The sequence below is a fragment of the Bos javanicus genome, chromosome 23 (genome assembly GCF_032452875.1).
Source record: "Bos javanicus breed banteng chromosome 23, ARS-OSU_banteng_1.0, whole genome shotgun sequence".
Classification (NCBI taxonomy): Eukaryota; Metazoa; Chordata; class Mammalia; order Artiodactyla; family Bovidae; genus Bos; species Bos javanicus.
In genome coordinates this window covers 6,174,434-6,200,668 of record NC_083890.1, presented here as the reverse complement: position 1 = coordinate 6,200,668, position 26,235 = coordinate 6,174,434, and the positions used below count along the sequence as shown (strand labels likewise).

General features: G+C 38.8%; 1 protein-coding gene across 3 annotated transcripts in view; it reads left to right on the top strand.

Moving 5' to 3' along the window:
• TINAG (tubulointerstitial nephritis antigen) overlaps nucleotides 1–26,235 on the top strand; it is a 105,053-nt gene that overhangs the window by 16,311 nt on the left and 62,507 nt on the right. For 2 of the 3 annotated variants that reach the window (XM_061397817.1, XM_061397815.1), the window contains exons 4-6: nucleotides 6,392–6,506; nucleotides 21,277–21,400; nucleotides 25,364–25,517. In XM_061397817.1, coding sequence (XP_061253801.1) covers nucleotides 6,392–6,506; nucleotides 21,277–21,400; nucleotides 25,364–25,517 — 393 coding nt within the window. The remainder of the gene's footprint in view (nucleotides 1–6,391; nucleotides 6,507–21,276; nucleotides 21,401–25,363; nucleotides 25,518–26,235) is intronic. The other variant, XM_061397816.1, reaches the window with a different exon arrangement.

Genomic DNA, 26,235 nt, shown 5'->3' with positions numbered 1-26,235 from the left:
TGCGTTTGCTGAAACTGCTTACCCAAGTTGACCAACTCCACCTGAGTATATGTCGTGAACTCAGTCACACTGGGGTCCCTTGACGAAGCCCCACTCCTTGGCCTTAGGCTGCTCATGCTTCACTTTCTGCTGCACAACGGGCCTCACTGCCAAGCGGGGACCCACGGGCTCATAACGTTCATCCTCACTGTCACTTACCGCCTCGCTGTCAGAGATGCTGGGTTCTTTAGGGCCACAGGGTTCTCGCTCTAACACCAATATATGCTGCTCTAGTTCTTCCAAGAGTCTCTGCACATTGCACACCGGCATGGCATCACAGAGAGCACTATCAATATTCGCCTTCAGGGCAGTCAGGAAAACCCACCCCACGGTGCCAGGCAGTTCGTGCTGCCTTGTTGGGCAAATGAGAACTCATTGCCTGTAACGCCTTTTCAATACTATCCAGTGAACCATCCGCCACTTCCCAGTCTTCCAACTGGAGCCCATGTCAAGAGAACAGAGGCCACCAGTACCATATGCTATCTGGTGGCCACTGGCTTCCTCCATCTAGTGGAGCCTCAGGCTCCCCTACCTGCTGGATATCCTGCCAACTATGCCAATTGTATTGCTGATCATCCTGTTTGTGGCACCAATTGTCTTGCTGTATCCCACTGTGGACACTGTTCTTTGAACCCAGGGGAGGCAAGCTGTGAGCTAAGAGGCTGGAAGGAGACTTGAGGGGCCACAGGAACTGGAGGCACATTTATTCTCTGCTGGCTGGCACAGCAGCTCTAATACAGCCTCTCTCTTGGCTGGTTCGGAAGCCATAGCAGCATTCTCTCTTGGCTGATGCAGCAGCCATACAATTCTCTCCTCTCGTGACTGATCCAACAGACACAGCCATGACATCACAGTAAAACCCCGACTTTATGGGTGGAGCTCACATATATATGTACTGCACACAACCTGTGACCAAGTGAGTACCTCGTGACATGTGCAGTGCTATAAATGATCTCTGCTGTTACATACTCATTGTTTACAAAACATGGGGAGAGGGAGCCTGAACACACCATCTTGGCCAATTTGCTCTCTGCCCACAAGAGTTAAGTAAAAGAGATGAGTGATGAAGAAAAGGACTAACACTAAAATTATTTACCAGGGAAGAAAAGACAGAGTGTAGAAAGTCCTTGAATTTAAAAAAAAGTTCTAATTCTCAGATATTTACTGTTTCTGATGTTCAAGTTGCTTTCATTGTGTGAAAATGAAATCATTTTATATCATTCAATGTCTATTTTAGGCTCTTGTAAAAATAACCTACATGGAAATACATGCAGCCTTTGCTTTAAAGCATTTATTCCTGTCATCTTGGTAGAATTTAGATCCAAGCCTTTATTCATTCTGCATAATCTACTTTGGTGCTTACGTGTTCCTTGTACTATGTTTTCGTGCAATTAATATTAACAAAACATGTGTTTCCCTTTTGGCACTGCTGAGGATACAAATAAATAATGTCTTGGAGGAATTTACAATCCAGCTGAGGAGCCCACATGCCATAGCTTTGTAGAAGGGTTTCTAATGATAGGGCTGTTATAAATCCTAAATTCGTAGCACAAGTGACCACCAGCAAGGTAGTGGAACGAGGGGAGAAAGAGACAGTCTCAGTTATCTGATGTTATGTAACAAAATCACTTCGGAATTTAGTAGCTTAAAACCACAAGCTTTATTTATTTATTAAAAGTTCTCTTTATTTTGGCTGCACCTTGCAGCAAGTGGGATCTTTTTTTAAAAATTAGTTTATTTTTTATTGAAGGATAATTGCTTTACAGAATTTTACTGTTTTCTGTCAAATCTTAACATGAATCAGCCATAGGTATACATACATCTCCTCCCTTTTGAAACTTCCTCCCATCTCCTTCCCCATCCCACCCCTCTAGGTTGATACGGTAACATGGAAACTTACCTTACATTACTGTATGTAAAATAGATAGCCAATGGGAATTTGCTGTATGGCTCAGGAAACTCAAACAGATGCACAAGCTTTATTTATTTATTTTATTTTTTTATTAAATTAATTAATTTATTTTAATTGGAGGCTCATTACTTTACAATATTGTAGTGGTTTTGCCATACATTGACAGGGAAGCAACCTAGATGTCCATTGGCAGATGAATGGATAAGAAAACTGTGGTTCATATACATAATGGAATATTATTCAGCTATTAAAAAGAATGCATTTGAATCAATTCTAATGAATTGTATGAAGCCTATCATACAGAGTGAAGTAAGTTAGAAAGAAAAACACCACTACAGTATATTATATATACTGTATACACATATATATGGAATTTAGAAATATGGTAACAATGACCCTATATGCTAGATAGCAAAAGAGACACAGATGTAAAGAACAGATTTTTGGACTCTGTGGGAGAAGGCGAGGGTGGGATGATTTGAGAGAATAGCATTGAAACATGTAAACTATCATAAGTGAAATAGATCACCAGTCCAGGTTTGATGCATGAGACAGCGTGCTCAGGGCCAGAGCACTGGGATGACCCTGAGGGATGGGGTAGGGAGGGAGGTGGGAGAGGGGTTCAGGGTGGGGAACACATGTACACCCATGGCTTTATTTTTATGTTCACATCAGCAATACAGGATGGGCTTAGCTGAGGCTCTTTTCCTGATCTTTCCTTGGGTTACTCATGTGTCCACAGACATCTGGAGCCTTAGCCGGGCTGTACTGTCTAGGTGGCCTCACTCCCACGGCTGGTGGTTGGTGCTGGTTGTTGGGGGCCCACATGTCTCCAGGAGGACAGCCTTGGCTTCTTCATATAATGACAGTGTTCAAGCAGGACATGAGTGGAGGCTAGAAATGGCCCCTTCGGAGGCTGAGGCTTGAAATTTTCAAGCAGTTTCACTGCTTTCTACTGAGCAGAGCAAGTCACCAGGCCAGCTCACTTTCAACAGTTGGAGAAATGAACTCCATTTCTTAATGGGAAGAAGTGGAGAAGAATTTGTGCCCATTTTTAATCTATGGTATCCCTAAACCTGATTTTTTATTATGAACTCAATGTCTAGTCTATTGAATAAGTTGGTCCTGATTTCTCAATGATGTGTCAAATCAAAAATACCCCAAACTAAAAAGATTAGCCCTTGACTTATCCTTGGTTACTGGCAGCTCCCTCTACCTTGTCAACTAAGCCAGAATATCCAAAGTTAGTTTCAGGCTTTTCCCCTCTTCACTCTCAGCCACTAGGCTCTTATTTTTCTCACAAAGCTTATTTTAGAAATTCGTTTCCTATATTTCTATGCTATATTCTAGTGCATTTCTTGATCAAGCCTAGTTTGAAGTGATCTGAGTTTTCTTTTGTTTCCAGCCTAATGAAACCTCAAACCAATCCTTTACACTCTCATGGCTATCCTTCTAAAACAAAGCTTTGCTTCTGTCACCCTTGTTCTTGAAAACTCTTCAATGACACTTCATTGATTTAGAATATAATTACGCTCCTCTGCATAAATGACAATTTGGCCCAAATGCTTTACCGCCTCATCATTTACACTCTTTCCAGCCTGTCTTTCTGGTCTCTGTCATAGTTTAAGCATTACATATCTCCTCTTCGCTAAATGTGCTTCCCAATTTCAAATATGCTTTGCTCCAGAGTTGCCTTTGTTTAGAATAAATTCTATCTTCCCCCACATCTGGCTACCTAACTCATTCTCATTCTTCTAGGATGAGCGCTGAAAAGTCACTGTCTGTAAAAAATTGTTCTAACTGCTTCAGGCAGAGTTATGTTTCAATTCTCTACTCTGATCAGGGTTTGACCTACTGCTAATAAATAACACAAACTGAAGTCATTTCTCTCTTTGTCATTTTTTAGGGTATGAGATTTTTGACGGTTGAAAAGTTTATTTATTTCTATGTTCCCAGTATTTATTGGAGAATATGATTGATAAATTAAGAAGATTCAGTAAATGCTAACTTGGAAAGTGATGACAGACATAGAAAACAGATTTGTGATCGCCAAGCAGGAGGCGGGGTAGGGGACAGATAGATTGGGAGTTTGGAGTTAGTAGATGCAAACTGTTACATATAGAATGGATAACAACAAAGTTCTACTGTGTAGCACAGGGAAATATATTCAATATCCTGGAATAAACCATAATAGAAATTTATTTTTTTTTAGAAAATATATGTGTAAAAATATTTTAAATATTTCTTCAATATTTAAATTTCTTTTTAAAGAAAGATATATAATATACAGAGTTCCCTGGAGGTTCAGCGGTAAAGAATCTGCCTGCCAATGCAGGAAATGAGGGTTTGATTCCTGGGTTGGGAAGATAACCTGGAAAAGGAAATGGCCACCCCCTCCAGTACTATTGCTGGGAAATCCCAAGGGCAGAGGAGCCTGGTGGCTACAGTCCATGGGGTCACAAAAGAATCAGACACGACTTAGTGACTAAACAACACACACACACACACACACACACGTGTTTGTGTGCGCCTATACATATACTTAAATGTATAGAAACAGTACCTACTCTCATTCTGTCTGATAAACTCTAATATTTCCTGTTGTTTTCCCCATATTCTATCTTTTAAAATTGATCCCTGTTTACTAAATTGAATGGTTAATTAAAAGACCCACAAATATCTCATTGTCTGAAGACTACTAGTGTAGAGCACCAAAAACATACTTTACTGACATCATGATTTTGCCTAAGGCTGGTCCTGGTAGTCTCTTAAATAAAGCCTGCAGTATCTAATATATTCAGAAATTTCCTTATTGAAATTCCTTGGATGATGGACATTATATTTAAAAATTGTGTCTTAAAGTTACTTAAGGTTTTATGAACTAACAGATCTTATAAAAGAAAAGCAATAACTTGTCAGGCATATTATTGAAGATTAAGTTGTATCTTGAATCATTCCTTAGACCCTTTCCCATTATAAACAATTTTGGTAATAAACACAATAGGATAAAGTTTAGTTTTGACTTAAGTACTGAAAATATATTGTCCTTAAGTTGTAGCTAATTCAAACAACATTGATTAAATTATTTTCATCTTTTTCTGATTAAATTAATCAAAATTGATTAAATTACTTTTCATCTTTTTTCATGTGTCATCTCCTATCATCTCTTAAGGAATTTTCTTCAAATATCAACATAAGATTTTGAAAACAAAGCTTCCTTCTCTATGTAAGGCATGAAATATGTTTCTAGAAAATTATGTGCTTTTTTGTTATCTAATTTTACATCAATTGAATTCATATTATTGTTAATAATGACTAAGATTATTGGGCACTTAACACAAATTAACTCATTTATATGTAATCAGATCAGATCAGATCAGATCAGTCGCTCAGTCGTGTCCGACTCTTTTCGACCCCATGAATTGCAGCACACCAGGCCTCCCTGTCCATCACCAACACCCGGAGTTCACTCAGACTCACGTCCATCGAGTCAGTGATGCCATCCAGCCATCTCATCCTCTGTCATCCCCTTCTCCTCCTTCCCCCAATCCCTCCCAGCATCAGAGTCTTTTCCAATGAGTCAACTCTTAGCATAAGGTGGCCAAAGTACTGGAGTTTCAGCTTTCACGTCATTCCTTCCAAAGAAATCCCAGGGCTGATCTCCTTCAGAATGGACTGGTTGGATCTTCTTGCAGTCCAAGGGACTCTCAAGAGTCTTCTCCAACACCACAGTTCAAAAGCATCAATTATTTGGCGCTCAGCTTTCTTCACAGTCCAACTCTCACATCCATACATGACCACAGGAAAAACCATAGCCTTGACTAGACGGACCTTTGTTGGCAAAGTAATGTCTCTGCTTTTGAATATGCTATCTAGGTTGGTCATAACTTTCCTTCCAAGGAGTAAGCGTCTTTTAATTTCATGGCTGCAATATTTAAATATTTCAATAAAATTAATTAGCATTGCTGTAATCTTTTTAACTGTAACTATTTTGTCTTTAATTTTTCATGGATACTTCTTTTTATACAGTCAACTTCTTTTCACATCTAAATTATAAATAAAACATTACCTTATTTAACCTTTAAACACATTCCTGAACATTCAAGCTTCTTTCTAAAATGCATTTAATGATTTTTAAAAGAAACTACCTATATTGGCCTTTTACTAAAATCACTTCACTGTAAGTAGCGATTCCATATTCTTAAATTTAGTCTGTGTTGATACAACCTTAGTTTCCTCAAATGAGGTATTTAAATCATTGACATAGACCTAATTTAAGAAGAGTGATATGCTTCCATATTAGAGTGATCAATAATGCATCATTAATATAACAAATACCTAGGTTTCAGTAATGGTTCCAATTTTGTCACATGAACCTATATTGATGAAAGTGACATCATATAACCTGTACCTATTTTTTTTCTTTCATTTGTAAGGCAGATGGACAGCCCAGAACTATAGCCAGTTCTGGGGAATGACATTAGAGGAGGGTTTCAAATACCGCCTTGGCACCTTACCACCCAGCCCCTTGCTTCTGAGCATGAATGAAGTGACCGTAAGTATTTGCTCAGTCTGATTCATGTATATGTGTGTTTATATAAGTGTGTTCATAGGTGCATTTAAAGCAATTTTTAAAATTAACTTTTATTGGAGTATAGTTGGCTTACAATATTGTGTTAGTTTCTACTGCTACTGCTACTGCTAAGTCACTTCAGTCGTGTCCGACTCTGTGCGACCCCAGAGACAGCAGCCCACCAGGCTCCCGGGACTCTCAGGCAAGAACACTGGAGTGGGTTGCCATTTCCTTCTCCAATGCATGAAAGTGAAAAGTGAAAGTGAAGTCGCTCAGTCGTGTCCGACTCCTAGTGACCCCGTGGACCACAACCCACCAGGCTCCTCTGTCCATGGGATTTTCCAGGCAAGAGTACTGGAGTGGGTGCCATTGCCTTCTCCGGTGTTAGTTTCTACTATACAGCAAAGTGAATCAGCTGTAATTATACATATGCTCAGGCATTCAGAGGTGTCTGACTTTTTGTGACCCTTTGGACTGTAGCCCACCAGGCTCCACTGTCCATGAGATTTTTCAGGCGAGAGGATTGGAGTTGAGAACATTGAAATGTGTTGCCATTTCCTCTTCCAGGGAAACTTCCTGGCCCAGAGATCAAATCCACGTCTCCTGTGTCTCCTGTGTTGCAGGTGAATTCTTTACCACTGAGACACGGGGGAAGCCCACATTTACATATATCCCCTCTTTTTGGATTTCCTTCCCGTTTAGGTCACACAGAGCATTGAGTGGAGTTCACTCTGCTATACAGTAGGTTCTCATCAGTTCTCTGTCCACACATAGTATCAATAGTGCATACGTCAGTCTCCATCTCCCAATTCCTCCGGTTCAACCCCCTTTCCCCTCTTGGTGTCCATACGTTTGTTTTCTATGTCTCTGTCTCTATTTCTGCTTCGCAAATAAAATCATTTAAAATAACTGAAAGAGTGAGTTTTGAGCATTCTGAGATAATTTTGTCATTAAAAAACAAACACCTTTCTCCAAAATGGTCGTTACTGCCCTCAAAATTTTCATGTGGACTTTGAAAGTTCACTAATATCAATGAGATATAGTCTCTTCAAGAATGGTTGTGTGTCCATTTACACTGCTAATCATTTCAGAGAAATTCATGTTTCTGATAACTGAGTTTCCAGTGACTCAGTGCTTAAGCAAATCATTATTTGTCCTCATTTATCTTTTTTTAAGTAAACTTAGTTATTTTGTGAATTCATCAAAACAGAGTTTTGTTGGCTCCCTTGGACTCTCCATTACGAAATTAAAAAAATAAATGCCAGTAACTGCAGATGAGTATGCTTTGATGATTAATAAAGTTTATCTTCAAAAATCCTCACATTTTTCATTTAAAGAACACCTTCAAACTTTGCCTGACAACCTGGCAAACTCCTTCATGAAATTGCCACGTTTCCTAACACCTTCGTGCTCTGTACTGCTGACTTAGTTTTCCCTTTCGTTACTGAGAGGTGTTATCTTCTGATCGTCGGCGTCTTATATAAAAAGACTTCTGCATCTCTAGTTATCACAGACCTCTAACTTAGAGCTGCAGCTTTACTACCCCACGTGCGGACCTCTCAGTTGAGATGCTGATTATATTCAAGGCCTGTTACAAATGCCCAGGGCATTTGTACTTCTTTTTTAAGATTCCACATATAAGTGATATTATAGGATATTTTTCTTTCTCTGTCTGACTTACTTCAAAAACAAACTTATGCTTACCAAAAGGGAAAGCTGGAAAGGAGGGATAAATTAGGAGTTTGGAATTAGCATATACACATTGTATGCCTGTATGGTCCGATTCTTTGCCACCCATATCTCTTGCGTCTAGCACTATCAGGCTGATTCTTTACCACGGAGCTCCCTGGGAAGCCCTTGTATATAAAATAGATAATCAAAAAAGAGAGCTGTATATCTCGGGGCTTTCCTGGTGGCTCACATAGTAAGGAATCTGTCTGCAATGCAGGAGATTCAGGTACAGTACCTGGGTCAGGAAGATACCCTGAAGAAGGAAATGATAATCCACTCCAGTATTCTTGCCTGGAGCATTTCATGGACAGAGGAGCCTGGAGGGCTGCAGTCCATGAGGTTTCAAAGAGTCAGATATGACTGAGGGACTAACATAACACACCCCCTATATCTCAGGGAACTCTACTCAGTATTCTGTAATAAACTTCATGGAAAAAGGATCTGAAAAAGGATGAATATTTGCATATAGACAAACTGAATCACTTTGCTGTATACCTAAAACAAACACAACATTGAAAATCAATCATGCTCCAATATAAAATAAAAATTAAATTTAAAAAAAGCCCAAAGAACAAATGTCCAGGCTGCTAAAGAACTGGCACTTCACTCTGCAATGAAGATGTCAGTTGCTGGCTGTCTGGAAGCTCTCAGCATTTGAGAGCAAGCAGTGCTGCTGTTTGCTGTTGGATGAGTTGTAAATCCACAAGTTTCTCATTAAATGTTTAATGTGCTTTGCTTTCGAAAGATGTAATCCCCTGAGTTATTATTCCAATTCACATTCCGGTAGCAGACGCTGCTAAATTATAACTAGTATGCGAAAAGACCACAATAGCTGCCATGGACTGAGGAGTTGTGTGCCAAGCACTCTTATTAGCTCTTGCATACATTATCTCATCTCATTCTTGGCTTGATGTAGTGGGTACTGTGATTATCTGTGTTTTAAAAACAAGAACACTGAGAAAGAGAGAGGCTAAGTCACACTGAAGTAGAGAGAAGCCACCTAGAATTATTTAGATGGCAGGGCCAGAACTATACTATTATAATTTTTTTATTCTAGTAGAATTGCTTTACAATGTGTTACCTTCTGCTGTACGACAACATGAATCAGCTATATGTACCCATTTATTCTTTCCCTCTTGAGCCTCCCTCCCCTTCCCATCTCACCCCTCTAGGTCATCACAGCACTGGGCAGAGTTCACTGTGTGTACAAGAAGCAGTGTTCCACTATTTTATACATGTTAGTGTATATATTGGAGAAGGCAATGACACCCCACTCCAGTACTCTTGCCTGGAAAATCCCATGGATGGAGGAGCCTGGTGGGCTGCAGTTCATGGGGTCGCTAGAGTCGGACATGACTGAGCGACTTCCCTTTCACTTTTCACTTTCATGCATTGGAGAAGGAAATGGCAACCCACTCCAGAGTTCTTGCCTGGAGAATCCCAGGGACGGGGGAGCCTGGTGGGCTGCCGTCTGTGGGGTTGCACAGAGTCAGACACGACTGAAGAGAATTAGCAGCAGCAGCAGTGTATATATGTTAATGCTAGTCTCTAAGCTCATCTCAGCCACTCCCCACTCTACTATGTTCACAATTGCATCCTCTATGTATTTATCTCTGTTCTTGCACTGCAGAAGGTTCGGCTGTGGCATTTTTCTAGATTCCATAATGTATACATTAATATGCGATATCTTCCTCTTCCTGATTTACCTCACTCTGTATGACAGACTCTAGTTTCATCCACATCACTATGAATGACCCAATTTTGTTCCTTTTTATATCTGTTAATACTCCGTTGTGTATATACATGTACCATATCTTCTTTATCCATTTATCTGTTGATAGACATCTAAGTTGTTCCATATCATGGGCAGAGCCAGGACTTTAAAAGATCTGTCCCCCAAATGGTACTGAGTGTTCCTGTAGAATCAGCTAACTTTGACCCATTCAGGTTCAAAATAGCAAAATGGCTTTTAATCTTGGAACCAGATATCTTTCTGAAATGATCAGCTTAGATATATTTCTAAGCAGCAAATGTAATTCATTGACTACTCCTACTTCTGGTTCATTGATGGCACTAAAGCCTTTGACTGTGTGGATCACAACGAACTGTGAAAAATTCTTAAAGAGATGGGAATACCAGATCACCTTACCTGCCTCCTGAGAAATCTGTATGCAGGTCAAGAAGCAACAGTTAGTACCAGACATGGAACAAGGGACTGGTTCAATATTGGGAAGGGAGTACATCAAGGCTGTATATTGTCACCCTGCTTATTTAACTTATATGCTGAGTACATGATGCCAAATGCTGGGCTGGATGAAGCACAAACTGGAATCAAGATTTTCCAGAGAAATATCAATAACCTCAGATATGCAGATGATGCCATCCTTATGGCAGAAAATGAAGAGGAACTAAAGAGCCTCTTGATGAAAGTGAAAGAGAAGAGTGAAAAAGCTGTCTTAAAACTTAACATTCAGAAAACTAATATCATGGCATCTGGTCCCATCACTTCATGGCAAATAGATGGGGAAAAAATGGAAACAGTGATAGACTTTATTTTCTTAGGCTCCAAAATCACTGCAGATGTTGACTACAGGCATGAAATTTAAAAGACGCTTGCTCCTTGGAAGAAAAGCTATGGCAAACCTAGACAGTGTGCTGAAAAGCTGAGATATTATTTTATCTACAAGGATCCCTTTAGTTAAAGCTATGGTTTTTCCAATAGTCATGTATGCATGTGAGAGTTGGACCATAAAGAAAGCTGAAAACCAAAGAATTGATTTTTTTTTAACTGTGGCATTGGAGAAGACTCTTGAGAGTCCCTTAGACTTTAAGGAGATCAAGCCAGTCAAGCCTAAAGGAAATCAATCCTGAATATTCTTTGGAAGGACTGATGTTGAAACTCCAATACTTTGGTCACTGATGAGAAGAGCCAACTCATTAGAAAAGATCCTGATGCTAGGAAAGATTGAAGGCAGGAGGAGAAGGGGATGACAGGATGAGACGGTTGGGTGGCATCACTGATTCAATGAATATGAGTTAGAGCAAGCTCCAGGAGATGGTGATGGACAGGGATGCCTGGCATGCTGCAGTTCATGGAATCACAAAGAGTCGGACACAACTGACTGACTGAACAGCTACAATAGATATATTTTTGGATTTTTTTCTACAATCAGTAAATTATAACATCTTTAGAGGTTATCATAACTTTGAGTGACTTAATTATATGATCAGTTGGTAAAGAGATACTTTTTCTTGTTTTTTTTTTTTTCTTTTTCATTTTTGTCCTTATCTGGATAAAAAGAGACAGAATTGTTTGGGAAAATAAGAAATTCATCCCCTTTATAAGGAATATTTTTCCCTTGCTTCTAGTGAGGGCCCACTAAGCCAAGTATTCATTTAGGTGTAATATACATTTTCTCTGAATTCTTTCTAACATATCTTATGAAGCTCTATTTTCTTGCAACTTGGAGTATTTTATATTCTAGGAGAAATGAAGTACATTTCTTTCCCAGGTTGCCACAGTTTATAGCATAGAAAAAGGAAATCTAATTCTAAATCACTTATTGGCTCCTGGGGATTTGTTTGCATAAAAGTCACTAAAGCGATATTTAAATGAAAAACGATTAGTGCTTCGGGAGAATTTAAATTACCTAGCACTATGAATTAATGTAATAAAGTTGCCAAGTAGTTCCAGGAAGGCAATAAGGAAAATTTGGCTGATCTGTAAGAGTTCTGTTGCCCACTTATGATACACAGCAAGGAAATAGCTTCCCATTTCTAAGGTAAAGTAGCTTGAAGGCTGAAGTCTCTTCAAAAAATTTCTGAGTGTTGAAATTGCCTTGGTATCTGGTCAAATAGTAGAACATCAGAAACATAACAAGTACTTCAGTGAATAACATGGGATCAAATGAACTGAGTTAAACTGGTTGCTATAGGAAGAGCTTTAAAAATAGGTTAATTCTTAGCCTGGTGACTACATATAACACAAAATACCCCCAGTTATCAAATGGACTCTGAATATAGTAGAAATGAATTATTTTCTGTGTGTTTGCTTCTGGATAACTGCCCCCCTAACACATTTTTTAAATACAATTTTCAACATAGGATGGTGTTACATACTAACTGTACTAACTGGATAGGCAGTTACCAACAGTTGGGATAGTTTTTCTGAGAACCCTGCATCACCAGCCCAAGACAGGTCCTTTTCCTTGAGCACATTACCTGAATGAGAACTGAGATTTATCATATTCTTTATCTTGAGTGGGAAAGGTGATCTGTGAGTCATTCCTGGTTCGTGGAAAAGCTCTTATCTTCTCTAGCTGGCTTCCTGGCTTCATGGCTTGTTTGAAGCCATTGTTCCCATAATATGTCTTCCTAGCTAAGTTAGTGGCTTATCAACAGGTCTTCTACAAAGAGTTCCATGATCATATAAATACGAAAAAAAAACAAAACAAAACTGGTTAATCTATATGAATTCAGTTCAGTTTAGTTGAGTTCAGTCGCTCAGTCGTGTCTGACTCTTTGTGACCCCATGAATCGCAGCACGCCAGGCCTCCCTGTCTATTGCCAACTCCCGGAGTTCACCCAAATACATGTTCATCGAGTCGGTAATGCTATCCAGTTATTTCATTCTCTGTTGTCCCCTTCTCCTCCTGCCCCCAATCCCTCCCAGCATCAGAGTCTTTTCCAATGAGTCAACTCTTCGCATGAGGTGGCTGAAGTACTGGAGTTTCAGCTTCAGCATCAGTCCTTCCAATGAACACCCAGGACTGATCTGCTTTAGGACTGGTTGGATCTCCTTGCAGTCCAAGGGACTCTCAAGAGTCTTCTCCAACACCACAGCTCAAAAGCATCAATTCTTAGGCACTCAGCTTTCTTCATAGTCCAACTCTCACATCCATACATGACCACTGGAAAAACCATAGCCTTGACTAGACAGACCTTTGTTGGTAAACTAATGTCTCTGCTTTTTAGTATGCTATCTAGGTTGGTCGCAACTTTCCTTCCAAGGAGTAAGCGTTTTTTAATTTCATGGCTGCAATCACCATCTGCAGTGATTTTGGAGCCCCCCAAAATATGAATTAATTCAACCCAAATGAATTTTTGTAGGCTGTGATGTGTAACAATGAGGAATAGAATATACTGATCATGGGAGGTTAGAAAGAGTCTAGCTTAAAGATTTTGGTAGCTCTTCCTGGATGACAGTCCTAAGGGTGAGCAGACAAAAGGAAACAAAAACTGATTGTTTTCCCTGGTACAAGCAGACTGACTGAGAGGAAGTGAGAGAGGGGAAAGAAAGAGGGCAAGAGGGTCCTGACTAGACCATGCGGATCCTTGTTTTGTAGGAAGACTCATTTCCACCCACTTTAGAATTACGTCTAGTGTCAAGTCAAATGACATCGGCTGGTCAACCTTTGCCTAACTTTTTCTTTAAAGGTGCTTTCTTGAGATTGTTCAAAATAATGCCTTGATTGGACAACCCTGTTCCAAATTGTTTTCCTCTAAATTAGATTAACCAACAATTCTCTGTCAGCCCATTGGAACTTCGTGTGCTGTCTTGATAAATTCACAGTGAGACTGATGGGGAGCTGGTCTTTAGAAGACCATAGGTCCCTGAAAATTTAAACTCTACCACTTAAGACTTTTTTCTCTTTATGGTAGAAAAACAAGTTAGAAACTGTTAAAAACACAGTTAAAACAGGTTAGAAAACACAGAAACTTATTTCAATATTTCTCGACATATGTGCCATTAGTCATCAATCCTGCAAGGTTTGGAATAAAAGTGTCCTATATGTGGTCAAATATATTTGTGAAATGGTGTATCTTTCTTCCAAAGAGTCACACTATTCATTAATATCCTGAACTCTTCCTTCATTGACTTTTTTTTTACCCCATGTTTCCTGAACTCATGACATCATAGAACCTTTTCTCCTTTGCTTATAATGATGGTTAATATTCCACAGGATTTATATTCCACAGAACACACTTAATGAAGTGAAGTCGGTCAGTCGTGTCCAACTCTTTGCGACCCCATGGACTGTAGCCTATCAGGCTCCTCCGTCCACGGATTTTCCAGGCAAGAGTACTGGAGTGGCTTGCCATTTCGTTCTCCAGGGGATCTTCCTGACCCAGAAATCTAACCCGGGTCTCCCACATTGCAGGCAGATGCTTTACCATCTGGTAAAGTGTAAAGGCACCAGGGAAGCCCACAGAACACACTTAGGAGATGCTAAAGTATTGAAAGAAAAGTACTGGAGGGAGCAGAAATACATTCAGGGATAAAACAAAGGTTTCTAAGTGTCTCAGAAAGAAAATAATTATTATGATTGTAGGCAAAGTTGGCATGCAACTTTGGGAGTTAGTGATGGACAGGGAAGCCTGGCATGCTTCTGTCCATGGGGTTGCAAAGAGTCAGACAGGACTGAGCGACTGAACTGAAAACTGAGGTCCTTTGAAGCCAACAGAAGCAGCACAATTGAGGTCTGTTGATAGGTACATGTAGGCAGTGCGTTTAGTCACATGGCTGTGTTTCATATGCCCTGATGGACATGAGCTCTGCATGCTGTGTGCTTGGGTCTTATTTAGTCTGGCTTAAATGGTTATAGCAGAAGTACCCAGCTCATAGGCCTGTGAGAAGTCCGTGAAATGATGAATAAGAAGTACTTACCACACAGTTATAATAGATTGAGCATAATCTATTATGCTCATATAATAGTTAGGCATAACAGAAATGTTATTATATAATATATAAATTTGCTCTTTCTTCCTTTCATTGACCTTGGGAGAATAGCAGATTTCTGAAACAGGCAAATTCTGTAAGAGCTAAATAATGAAAGGCTTCATTATTTAGAGCATTTTATTTCATAAATAGAGTGTTGTTCTGGATTTATTGGCCCTGATGGACTTTATGTATTTCTGGTGAACCTGAAAATTCTACTCTGCTCCTAAATCAAATCAAATCAAATCGTGTCAAGTCTAATCTAATCAAATGAACAGCTCTGTACCTGATTGTTTTTCAGTCATCAAGTTCAAGTGCATTGAATTTGAGAGATAACTTTAAGAGGCTTCCCTGAGTTATGTCCTATTATAAATATTGCAAATATTTTGAATAAAAGATACTGTTTTCAAACAGAGATGGGGAAAGTCAGAGTTCATTTCTCTACTTGGCTTAGTTAAAAATATAATTTTAATAGCTTTGTTATTCATTCCCTGGAAGAACAATGAGGTTAACTAATTTATCGCAAATAAGACTCACCTCTTAGTTGGAGCTATTTGGAAATTATTAAAACACTACTAAAGCTGGTATAACATTTAAAACCTGTAGCTAAGGAGTTCATATGCCACAACTCAGACCCGATACAGCCAAATAAATAAACAGTAATAAACATTTAAAGCCTGTAACTTTACTACATTATATGGTATCAGGTTGATGTATATAAACATGTTCTAAATTTGGGGGATAACCTCATTGTTTACTAGTACATCTTTTCTCAGACATTCAATACGCATGATATTAGTGTGTCTAAGTTGGCATCACCAACAAATAAAAAACGGCGTCTTTTTCTTTTGTTTGTTGGAAGTTAAAGTAAAATAACATTTTATATGTTATATAACTTTTAAAACCACTGATCATTGAGGTGAGAAAGAAAAAATTACTTCATTACCTGGATCATCATTATCTAGATAAAACATAGTATTTGATTGAGTAAATCTGTTTCTCTAGGAGGAAGTTGCTTATTATTTTCTGAAATGTATTTTAGTGTGGGTAAATACTGAGCGATGAGGTACCTTTGGGAAATATCAGGGTGACTATTCCCAAGGTCTTTTTTACCTCTCATCATGTTGTTGTTTAGTCACCCAATTGTGTCCAGTTCTTTGTGACCCCATGAACTGCAAACACACCAGACTTCACTGTCCTTCACACTCTCCCAGAGCTTGCTCAAATTCACATTCATTGATTAGGTGACGCCATCCAAACATCTCATCCTCTGTTGCCCCCTTCTCCTCCTGCCCTCAATTTTTCCCAGCATCAGGGTCTTTTCTAGTGAGTCAGCTCTTCACAACAGGGAGCCAAAGTATTGGAGCTTCAGCTTCAGCATCAGTCCTTCTAATGAATATTCAGGGTTGATTTCCTTTAGGATTGACTGGTTGATCTCCTTGTTGTCCAAGGGACTCTCAAGAGTCTTTTCTAGCACCACAGTTTGAAAACATCAATTCTTCGGCACTCAGCCTTCTTTATAGTCCAACTTTCCCATCCTTACTGGAACCACAGCTTTGACTATACAGCCCTTTGTCAGCAGAGTGATGTCTCTGCTTTTTAATAGGCTATCTAGGTTTGTCATAGCATACAGTAGGTGTCAGTGATGTGGCGCCATGACAGGCAGGTGTCATGGTGGACTCTAAGTGCGCACTTCCCTCAGTTCATCCCAGCATCTCCTCCACTCTGTGGGTGAAGAACCAGGGGCAGAATTGGATGTCTCTGCAACAAGCATTTTGAAATTCGAAGAGCATCAAGCATTTCCTTATGTTTCCTCCAGGCTCTCTCTTGTCTTTCTCTCTCTCCTCAAAACAGAATCACAAACCCTTCAGCAAACTTGAGGAAATGCACACTGTCCTCACTCCTCATTCGGCTGAACTTGTGGCAGAACGAATGTGTTATCAGTCTGTTTCTGGGTTTTCGGTTTATTTTCTTTACTAGTCGAAGCCTGACGTGTAGCACTGTGATGTAATTGAATCAACATCGTGGGGCTGAATTGATCACCACAGGACATATCTTTGAGAGAGAAATGTGAAAATTTACTTTTCCCCTTTTCTGGGAACAAAAATTGGTGGCTGTTAAAAAGTAGATTCCTGAGGTGATTCCTGAGGTGTGCTGATATAATAAATACCTGCTCTTTGGCTGTTGCCGAAATATGGCCTCTGTTCACTGGTGCTGAATAGAAACTCAGAGAGAGAGTTTTGTGTGAGACAGAAAAGAATAACTTTATTGCTTTGCCAGGCAAGAGAGCCACAGCGGGCTAGTGCCCTCAAGACTGTGTTTCTGACCTGGAGAGGGTAGTGAGTTTTATAGCAATGGGTCAAAGAGGGCATCATGAGCTTGTGGATGTTCTTCTGACTGGTTGGTGGTGAGGCAAGTGGGAGTCCACATCATTAACCTTCTGGTTGGAAGCGGTCTGGAGTCTAAGTCCTTGAAGGCAGCATATAGTTAACTTCTCCCACCTGGTGGGGGTTTCAGCGTCTGCAAAACAGCTCAAAAGACATGACTTGAATATTTATCTAGAGTCCTTGAGGAATAACTAAAGGAGGCCTTGGACTTTGTTTAATGGCTAAAGTATTATTATTTTGTCTTACTTTACTGTTTTCTTTTCTTTTCGCATTTTCTCATTCCTTTAATTAAACTCATTCTTTAACTAAAGTTTTCTGAAGACATGGAGAAGGAAATGGCAACTCATTCCAGTATTCTTGCCTGGAGAATCCCATGGACAGAGAACCCTGGCGGGCTACAGTCTATGGGGTCACAAGTCGCACACAACTGAGTGACTTTCACTTCACATCTAAAGACAAAAGGCAGGTGGAGGACATGGGTGGGGGTCTGTTTCCAGATGATCTTGTAGGGTCCTTCTGGGTTACATGGACTCCCCAAATTAGAAACTGTCTGTCTATATGATGATTCTTCCTCAAGTGAGTTCCATGAAACTAGTCCTCTGATCTACTTCACAGCAAAAATGATGTGAAATCAAATGAAATAGAGTAGAATATGTTGCATTGGGTCATGCATATTGAGAATCACAAATATTATTTTTGTTTCTTACAGCCTCTCAGCACTTAGGTAGTTTATAAAAAATATTGCAGTGAGGACAAAAAAGACTAATTTTTAAAGCCAGTGTTTCTTAGAACTGTTTGATTAATCAGCTGCTCCTCTTGTAATTATCTATTACAATTTCTCAGAACTAGTGTTCTGAGAAAGTCATCTTAAGAGAGAGCAGTTCATCAATTTCCAGAGGTACGTTTTCTTTATTATCACACCTCTGAAGCTGGGATGCTTCTTACATTTGACAATGTCCTGGGTTCAAGCAAAAAAAAAAGATAAAAGGATAAATGCTGCTGCTGCTGCTAAGTCGCTTCAGTCGTGTTCGACTCTGTGCGACCCCATAGACAGAAGCCCACCAGGCTCCCCCATCCCTGGGATTCTCCAGGCAAGAACACTGGAGTGGGTTGCCATTTCCTTCTCCAATGCATGAAAGTGAAAAGTGAAAGTGAAGTCGCTCAGTCGTGTCTGACTCCTAGCGACCCCATGGACTGCAGCCCACCAGGCTCCTCCGCCCATGGGATTTTCCAGGCAAGAGTACTAGAGTGGGGTGCCACTGTCTTCTCTGAAAAGTATAAATAAAAAGGGGTAAAATTCCATGGGACAGAACTTAGTAATGTGGCCACACCTGGGAGCCAAGGGAGACCAGGAAATATAGTCATTTTTCTGAGCCTGCAGGTACTGAACTAAAATTGCTATCACTCAAACTTATAAATGGAAGGAAAGCCTACTCAGAGCAGGAGCCCTGAGGGACTAGCACCACCTTCTGTGGTGTGGTCACTGATTAATGATATTTACAAGAAACTAGTTCCATATAAAAAACCAAAACTGGCCAAGTAACAAAGCAAAACTCTTTCAGATTTCAAGCATGGAGGCAAATATTATTGAAGATGAAAAATTCACTTTGCCATTATCACCTGGAAGTTAGCCCTTTTGTCTCCAATATTAAGTAGCTTAGAAGAAATTTCTTGGTATGCACGGTCACTGAACTTAGTCAGAAGAGAATAATATTTTCTGTTGACTTCTTCTGATTCTTGGCTCACTCATTATCCACATTTAAGTGGGAATAAGTGCAACTAGGAGATGAAGGGGTGATTCACCGAGCGGATACTGTGCAAACATGGGCTCTTAGTAACACTGTCCAGAAGGTCCAGAATTTGATTAGTTAGTTCTCAATCTGCTCTGTGACTGGGTTTCCATTACTTTTAGAGATTTTGATTCTATTAAATGCAACAATTCTTGTAAAATATTCTCCAGCATTCACCCATGCTTTTAATTCTTACATTTTTTCACAGGATATTTAATCTCTAATCAAAATTGAAATATTAAGGTGGGAGACTGTTCAAGTTTGACTAATCTTAATCTGAAAACAGAATGTGGCTGAAATTTTTCAACATTACAATGAAAGTAAAATGCCATCTGTAATAGTGTAAAACTTTTTAAAATTAAATTTTTGTGTCTTTAGGTCACTGTCATTTTGGAATTTCTGTCTCTGTCAGCTGATCCTCTTGAGTTTTTTGCTTTATTAAGTTATCCTTTGACCAAGGAAAAAAAATCATTTAATGAAGTCAGACTTCATTACCAACTCCTAAAAGCTGTTATTCTGTGGTGTTTACTTTTAATAGCTCTTGAAAACATTCTTACTTTATAGAAGAATGCAATAATCATGGAGTAATGAGATGTAAAATTTTCCCTGTGTTTATTATATCAGATTGTCTGGCATCATAAAGTAAATAAAATTTCAAGGCAATACACGCTTCTTGGGTCTCAAGTCCTAAGGGCTTATTTTAAAGAAAAGCAATATTAAATAATTGGTAAAAAGTCTTGTAAGATCTGACAGGTGAGCTTCATGAATTGATCTGACTTAGTGATAGATACTGTAAATATGTTTTAATAAATATGATATTTTGCCTGTTTATCACCTTTTCTTATGGAGAAGGATTATACATTAATATACTTTTATTTTTAAACAGTAAATCATAAAAAAATAAATAAATGCTATTATTATAACAATGTGCCTGTGGGGAGGAAATGATTTTCTTAAAGTTGTGCAATCTATCAGATAGATGTGTATTTCTTCATTATTATCAGATATTCACTGCATGTCTCCCATGTACAAAGTTCTCTGGCCAACTTTGGAGCTGCTGCTGCTGCTGCTGCTAAGTCGCTCCAGTCGTGTCCGACTCTGTGCGACCCCATAGATGGCAGCCCACCAGGCTCCCCCGTCCCTGGGATTCTCCAGGCAACAACACTGGAGTGGGTTGCTATTTCCTTCTCCAATGCATGAAAGTGAAAAGTGCAAGTGAAGTCGCTTAGTTGTGTCCGACTCTTTGCGACCCCATGGACTGCAGCCCACCAGGCTCCTCCATCCATGGGATTTTCCAGGCAAGGGTACTGCAGTGGGGTGCCATTGCCTTCTCCCAACTTTGGAAAGTGGATGTCAAATTCTGAATAGCTCAACCCTGCAAAAATGTGTTATACCTTTATTACTTCCACAGAGCAGGAGGGAAATAGCCCAGCTCCATTATTAAATTAGAATTCTAAAGTGATAAATTGCAATAACAATGATAATCTAGCTATTTTTCTGGAACATGGGGCAGCTTAGTATTATAAATTCCTAAAAGCACACTGATTAACCAATAATGAAGGTATGAGTAATGTATAAGGTAGGTGTATTTCTGTCCCAGGTAGAAAGACTTTGAGACCGTGTCTATGTCTCTGAAACTATCTACTCAGAGAAGCAAATTTATTCTGCTCCAACTCCAAGATTCTGCAGTGTGGCCAATCTGATGACATAAGAATCTAAAACCACCCAGATTTCTAGGATTTCTATGGCACTGCTCTTCGAGTTTTCATGCAGACACTCTACCACAATCTACTTGAGAATTTGACACTTTTATCCCATCACCTAAATAGCAGCATGTAAGGATAACAAAAAGCAGTGGCCAAAATTATTGCATTATATAGTAACTGAGAAAACACATTCTATGTATTCTTTCAATTTTGTACTATGTTATGATTCCTCACATTGAATTGCTATTTTTAAACATAGAGTGAAAGAGATATGTTACATAAATCATACATTTAAGAAATGTCATTCAGAACAGTTGAATGTACAAAATAAACATTATAACAGGGCATGGGGATTTCTTATAATGGTTATTGGGATAAATTGGAAAAACTCTGACATATTTGCTTCTTTTTCTTCTTTAGGCTTCTTTAACTAAAACTACTGATCTTCCAGAATTCTTTATTGCATCTTACAAATGGCCTGGATGGACCCATGGCCCTTTGGATCAAAAAAATTGTGCTGCATCCTGGGCTTTTTCCACTGCAAGTAATAAAGTCATTTTAATTACTTCCTTACAAATTCTTCCTTTTACTCTAGACACTGGGATAGTAATTAAAAGGGTTTTTAATTTAGAACATTTAAATATTATCACTTGGTCAATAAAATAAAATCTTACTTTGACCAGAGAAAGCAGCCTGAAGATGAAATAAAAACCCATTTTTACTCTGAAATTGGTCTTTATCATCACAGACTAGTTTTAAATAGAGAGTAGATCAAAAGAGCAACAGAGAAAAGTTGCCAAAATTTGTTTGTTCTTTGAGAGTTAAGGCCAGATCATAAGAACAGTATAAGATTCCTCTTTACCCATAGTACTATCTGCAATCCTAATATGTATGCTATACATATATATTGTATGTATAAAATAATTCTTATATTCTTTTCTCTTGATTAGATCTGCAGAAATATATTTAATTATGAAATTAATATATTTGATGTAGAGACTTCAGAACTAAGTGATAATGGATTAAATGGGCTTTATTTCATTTTAGATAAAATCAGTTTTATAGATTCTGACTCTACAGTGAAACAACTGATCTAACAAGAGTAGTTTCCAAATTACTTCAAAAGTGTAAGGAGGGACTTCCCTGGTGGCCCAGTGGTTAAGATTTTGCCTTCCAGCGAAGAGGGTGTGGATTTGATCCTTAGTGGGAAAGCTAAGACCCAACATTTTGTCTTGTGGCCAAAATACCAAAAAGTAAAACAGAAGCAATATTGTAAAAAATTCAGTAAAGACTTAAAAAAAAGTTCACTAAAAGCAGTGTGAGGGATAACACACCTCTATTACAGCAACTTCATACAGTTTCACAAGGCCAGTACATCAGTACTCAGGTTAATCCCAAGATTTGGTCTCCAAAAGTATCCTCAAAATGTGTTGATTGTATTACAACAATTAGACCTCACACAACATTGTCTATTCTCAAAGATCAGTTTCATAAAACTGTGCTCTACGCTTAGAAATAATTCCAAGAGTCCTCAAAAACAGACTAAGTACTGAATGCATCATGAAATAACTTCATAGGCTCTGAAGGGTGGCACTTCTTGGGACAGAGCAGTGCTGATACTTTCTCTAAATACCATCACTTCATAGAATAAGCTAGTTTGTTCTAGAAAAGATGCATTTGGTTGAGCTCACCCTGGAGTGTCTCCATCTGTTACTTCTATGGTAATGCTTATCCCCCCAGGGTAAACATTCTCTGGCATGGGAATCTCTTTGAGCCTTGTTTCAAATGGATGGGACAGATTTAATCAGAAACATCATTTGCCATTTTATGTTTATGTGGCTAATGTATTACACCCCTCCTAAGGGATATATAATAATTTTACTTTAAGTTTAAGCTAGACCAGCATTTCTGAAGATGTCTTAGGAAAGATATTTGCTGTACTGAAAGTGATTTGCTAGGCTGATCTGGGCTGTGTATTTTTGGGGTCCATTGATCACAGTCCCATAGACGGCCTCAGCACAGGGCCAAGTCCATCTGTCCCTCTGCCTAACGGATGTCAGTTTTGTATCCTGCATATTCAATATAGCAGTAGTTACAATGAGAAAAGTTGTCTTTCAAAGAAGCTAAAAATTATAAAATGGGATAAAGAAGACAATTAAAAATATGCACACATATAAAAATATAGTTATATAGCTAAATAAAATTTAAGCAAGATGTCAGAAGCTAAGAGGCGAAGGAGTTCCGAATGGTAGGGATGATGCCTGCTGCAGAGCAAACTTGGACACAGAATAAAATAAGCAGGAAAAATATCAGTGTGAGTCAGAGGTAAAGCCCAGTGAACGTTTTCATATAAAGAGTGGAAAACAATTTGTTGAACTGAGTCATTTTTAAATCTTCTGACCTTTTTTAAGTATTTCAAGAGAATTTGGATTAAACCTTCACTGAGATTCAGGAATGTCTGTAATAAGAGCAACATGTTGAATATCACTAGAATTTAAAGCTCTTATCCTTTGGTTGGAATCTACAGATTCATGGGGCTGGAAGGGAAGGTAGAGGTCCCCATTTTCAAGCCTTTGCTTTTATAAAAGAGGCCCAAACAAAAGAAGTGACCTGCCCAAAGTGAAAGGCAAGAAGTCCCAGAAGTGACCCCAGAGGCAGGTTTCTGACTCCTTCAGTATTGTTTGTGAAAGTCTTTTATGAACCAGAGAATGGTTACGGGAATACTTGATTCTGATCCCTTGTCCCGAAAGTCAAAGCATCAAGGAATTTCTATTTTCTTTTATGAAACAGGGAATTATTTTCTTGAGACTAAGAGAGATGGAGGTATAATGATTTTTGCTTCTATGAAATTTATCCTAGCACAAAATACATGGGAATTGAGAAGCAAGTAGCAGGTTATAGATACAGCACATACTGAGCATCTAAAATATGCCAGCAGTTACACTACAGAATCGTACATGTGCTGTGATTTCATTTTGTAAATACATATACAGAAATACATAAGTAAAGGAATTATTTTTGAAGAATTTATTTCAGTGCTAGTTTAATAATTCTAAACTAGCACTGTGAGGGGTTCCAGTACACAGATAATTTTGATAAGTAAAAACTATAACTTCTGAGAAAAGTGGATAGGTAGAAGAAAGGTTATGAATGTGCTTCCTTTAATCAAAAGTGAGTCAGAGATTAAGAAGAAGACTAATTAGGTCTCTAACAACCACAAAAGTCTGTACCAAAATGTCACTGACTCCAATTTTCTTGTGATCTCCACACACATATTGTCATGGTCGCATGATCAAAATGCTCACATATATAGTTTTCTGCTACTGGTTGATTAGTTTCCCCAGTCTACCATTCTATGAGGTCAGGATGATGACTCTTGATTTTGTTCATTGTTGCAATTTCTACTGCTCAGTCTTGTGCCTGCCACCTAGCAGGTGGTGAACAAATGTGTGCTGGGGAAAGGAACACGCATTAACAGCAACCGTGCTAGGGGATTATTTAAACAAATAGAATGTTCAGTCACAAAGGGTAGACATATACATAAAACAAGGTGAATTCGACGTCCACTGAGATTAGGAACATGATCTTCAAGAAAATTATAAGCACGAAAGTGTGCTATGTAGTTTTTTGATAATTTTTTAAATTGGAGTTTAATTGCTTTACACTGTTTTGTTGGTTTCTGCTGTACTGCAAAATGAATCAGCTGTATGTATACATGTATCGCCTCCCTCTTGAGCCATCCCCCCATCCCAGCCCTCTAGGTCATCACAGAGCAAGGAGCTGAGCTCTCTGCGTTGCACAGCATCTTTCCAGAGTTATCTATTTCACTCATGGTAGTGTACGTACGTTGATCCGACTCTCTCAATTTGTCCCACTCTTTGATTCCCCCGACTGTATCTACAAGTCTGTTTTCTCTGTCTGCGTCTCTATTCCTGCCCTGCAAATAGGTTCATCTGTACTATCTTTCTAGATTCCATACATAAGTATTAATGAGTGATAGTTTATAATGTAGATTCATGCTAGTCTCAATTAGTTTTAAAACCAAAATGTAATTTATTCCACTATATCAGATTAACTTGGATACATTTTCAATGAATATTTCTGTGATTAGCTTTTCTGATTGCCTCAGAAATATTCATTATATATATTCATACACACACACATTTTAAGTACAGGTGATATAAATGTAAGCCAGATATGACTCTTGCTTGTAAGGTGTTTCGCTTGACAGGTTTCTTAATGAAGAATTCAGAAGTATATAGAACATGAAAAGAACAAGAAACTAGAACAGACTTTGAAGATGGTAACATAATGAAGCAATGTCAAAACCGGACATCAACTATGACTGAAATTATGACACGGTTGAGTGTGTTGGAATATGCATCACATTTGGCCTTTAAGTTCCATTAAGTTTCAGAGACTAGTTTAATGATTCAGACAAACAGGGCTATGCAAATTTTGGCAATATTATGTGCCATTTGAAAATTAATTAATATTCTCTTTGAAGCAGGTGTGGCAGCTGACCGCATAGCAATTCAGTCCCAAGGTCGATACACCGCCAACCTATCCCCTCAGAATTTGATCTCTTGCTGTGCCAAGAAGCGCCATGGATGCAACAGCGGAAGTGTTGATAGGGCTTGGTGGTACCTGAGAAAACGTGGGTAAATAGCTCCCCAACATGTATCTCTAGGATTCTTAAGAGTGTTGCTTGGGTTAGAATAAGGGGAAAAAACATTTTGCATTTTCCCCAAACTCTACAAATATATATGCTACATCTATATAAACACAGGAATTTCATTTAAATATAATCTCTGTTTGGTATCTACTGAAGTTATAAGCTATCAGAAACAATTGTTTGAAAAAATGTATACTGTTCTAGCTAAATTAATCGAGACAAGTAAGCATTGTCTTCTTGTGGTTCTGAGCCAAATGGTTGTAGAGTCCCACAAGGCGGGTAGAGTTCATACTTATCTTGAGACTCTTAGTTCCCCAGGCAGATTAATAGATGATGCCAGGGGGAAATTAGCCTAAGACCCAGAGGAATGATATCAAGACATGCTGTATAGTTGCCTCAACTCATCAACATCATTGTCGCCATTAATCCCATCTGATGAGACGATGCAGGTTGCATTTCTTTACTCTCATGTAGTCTGATACCCATGCAGCACCCTGTGTCTACTCTAAGATCTACTTAAAAGCTGAGTTATTTGGCAAAGGAAATAGCAGCTGATAACTAATAGTTGGTGTATGTGCCGCCCACATGTTCTTTCCTCATCCACTGAGTGCTCTGGGTGTGCTATAAGAGACTGGGTGTTATGTATTTGTAAAGTTCTTTAAAATGTGTATCTAATGTTTTGCTAATAAGATGGTGATTAGAAT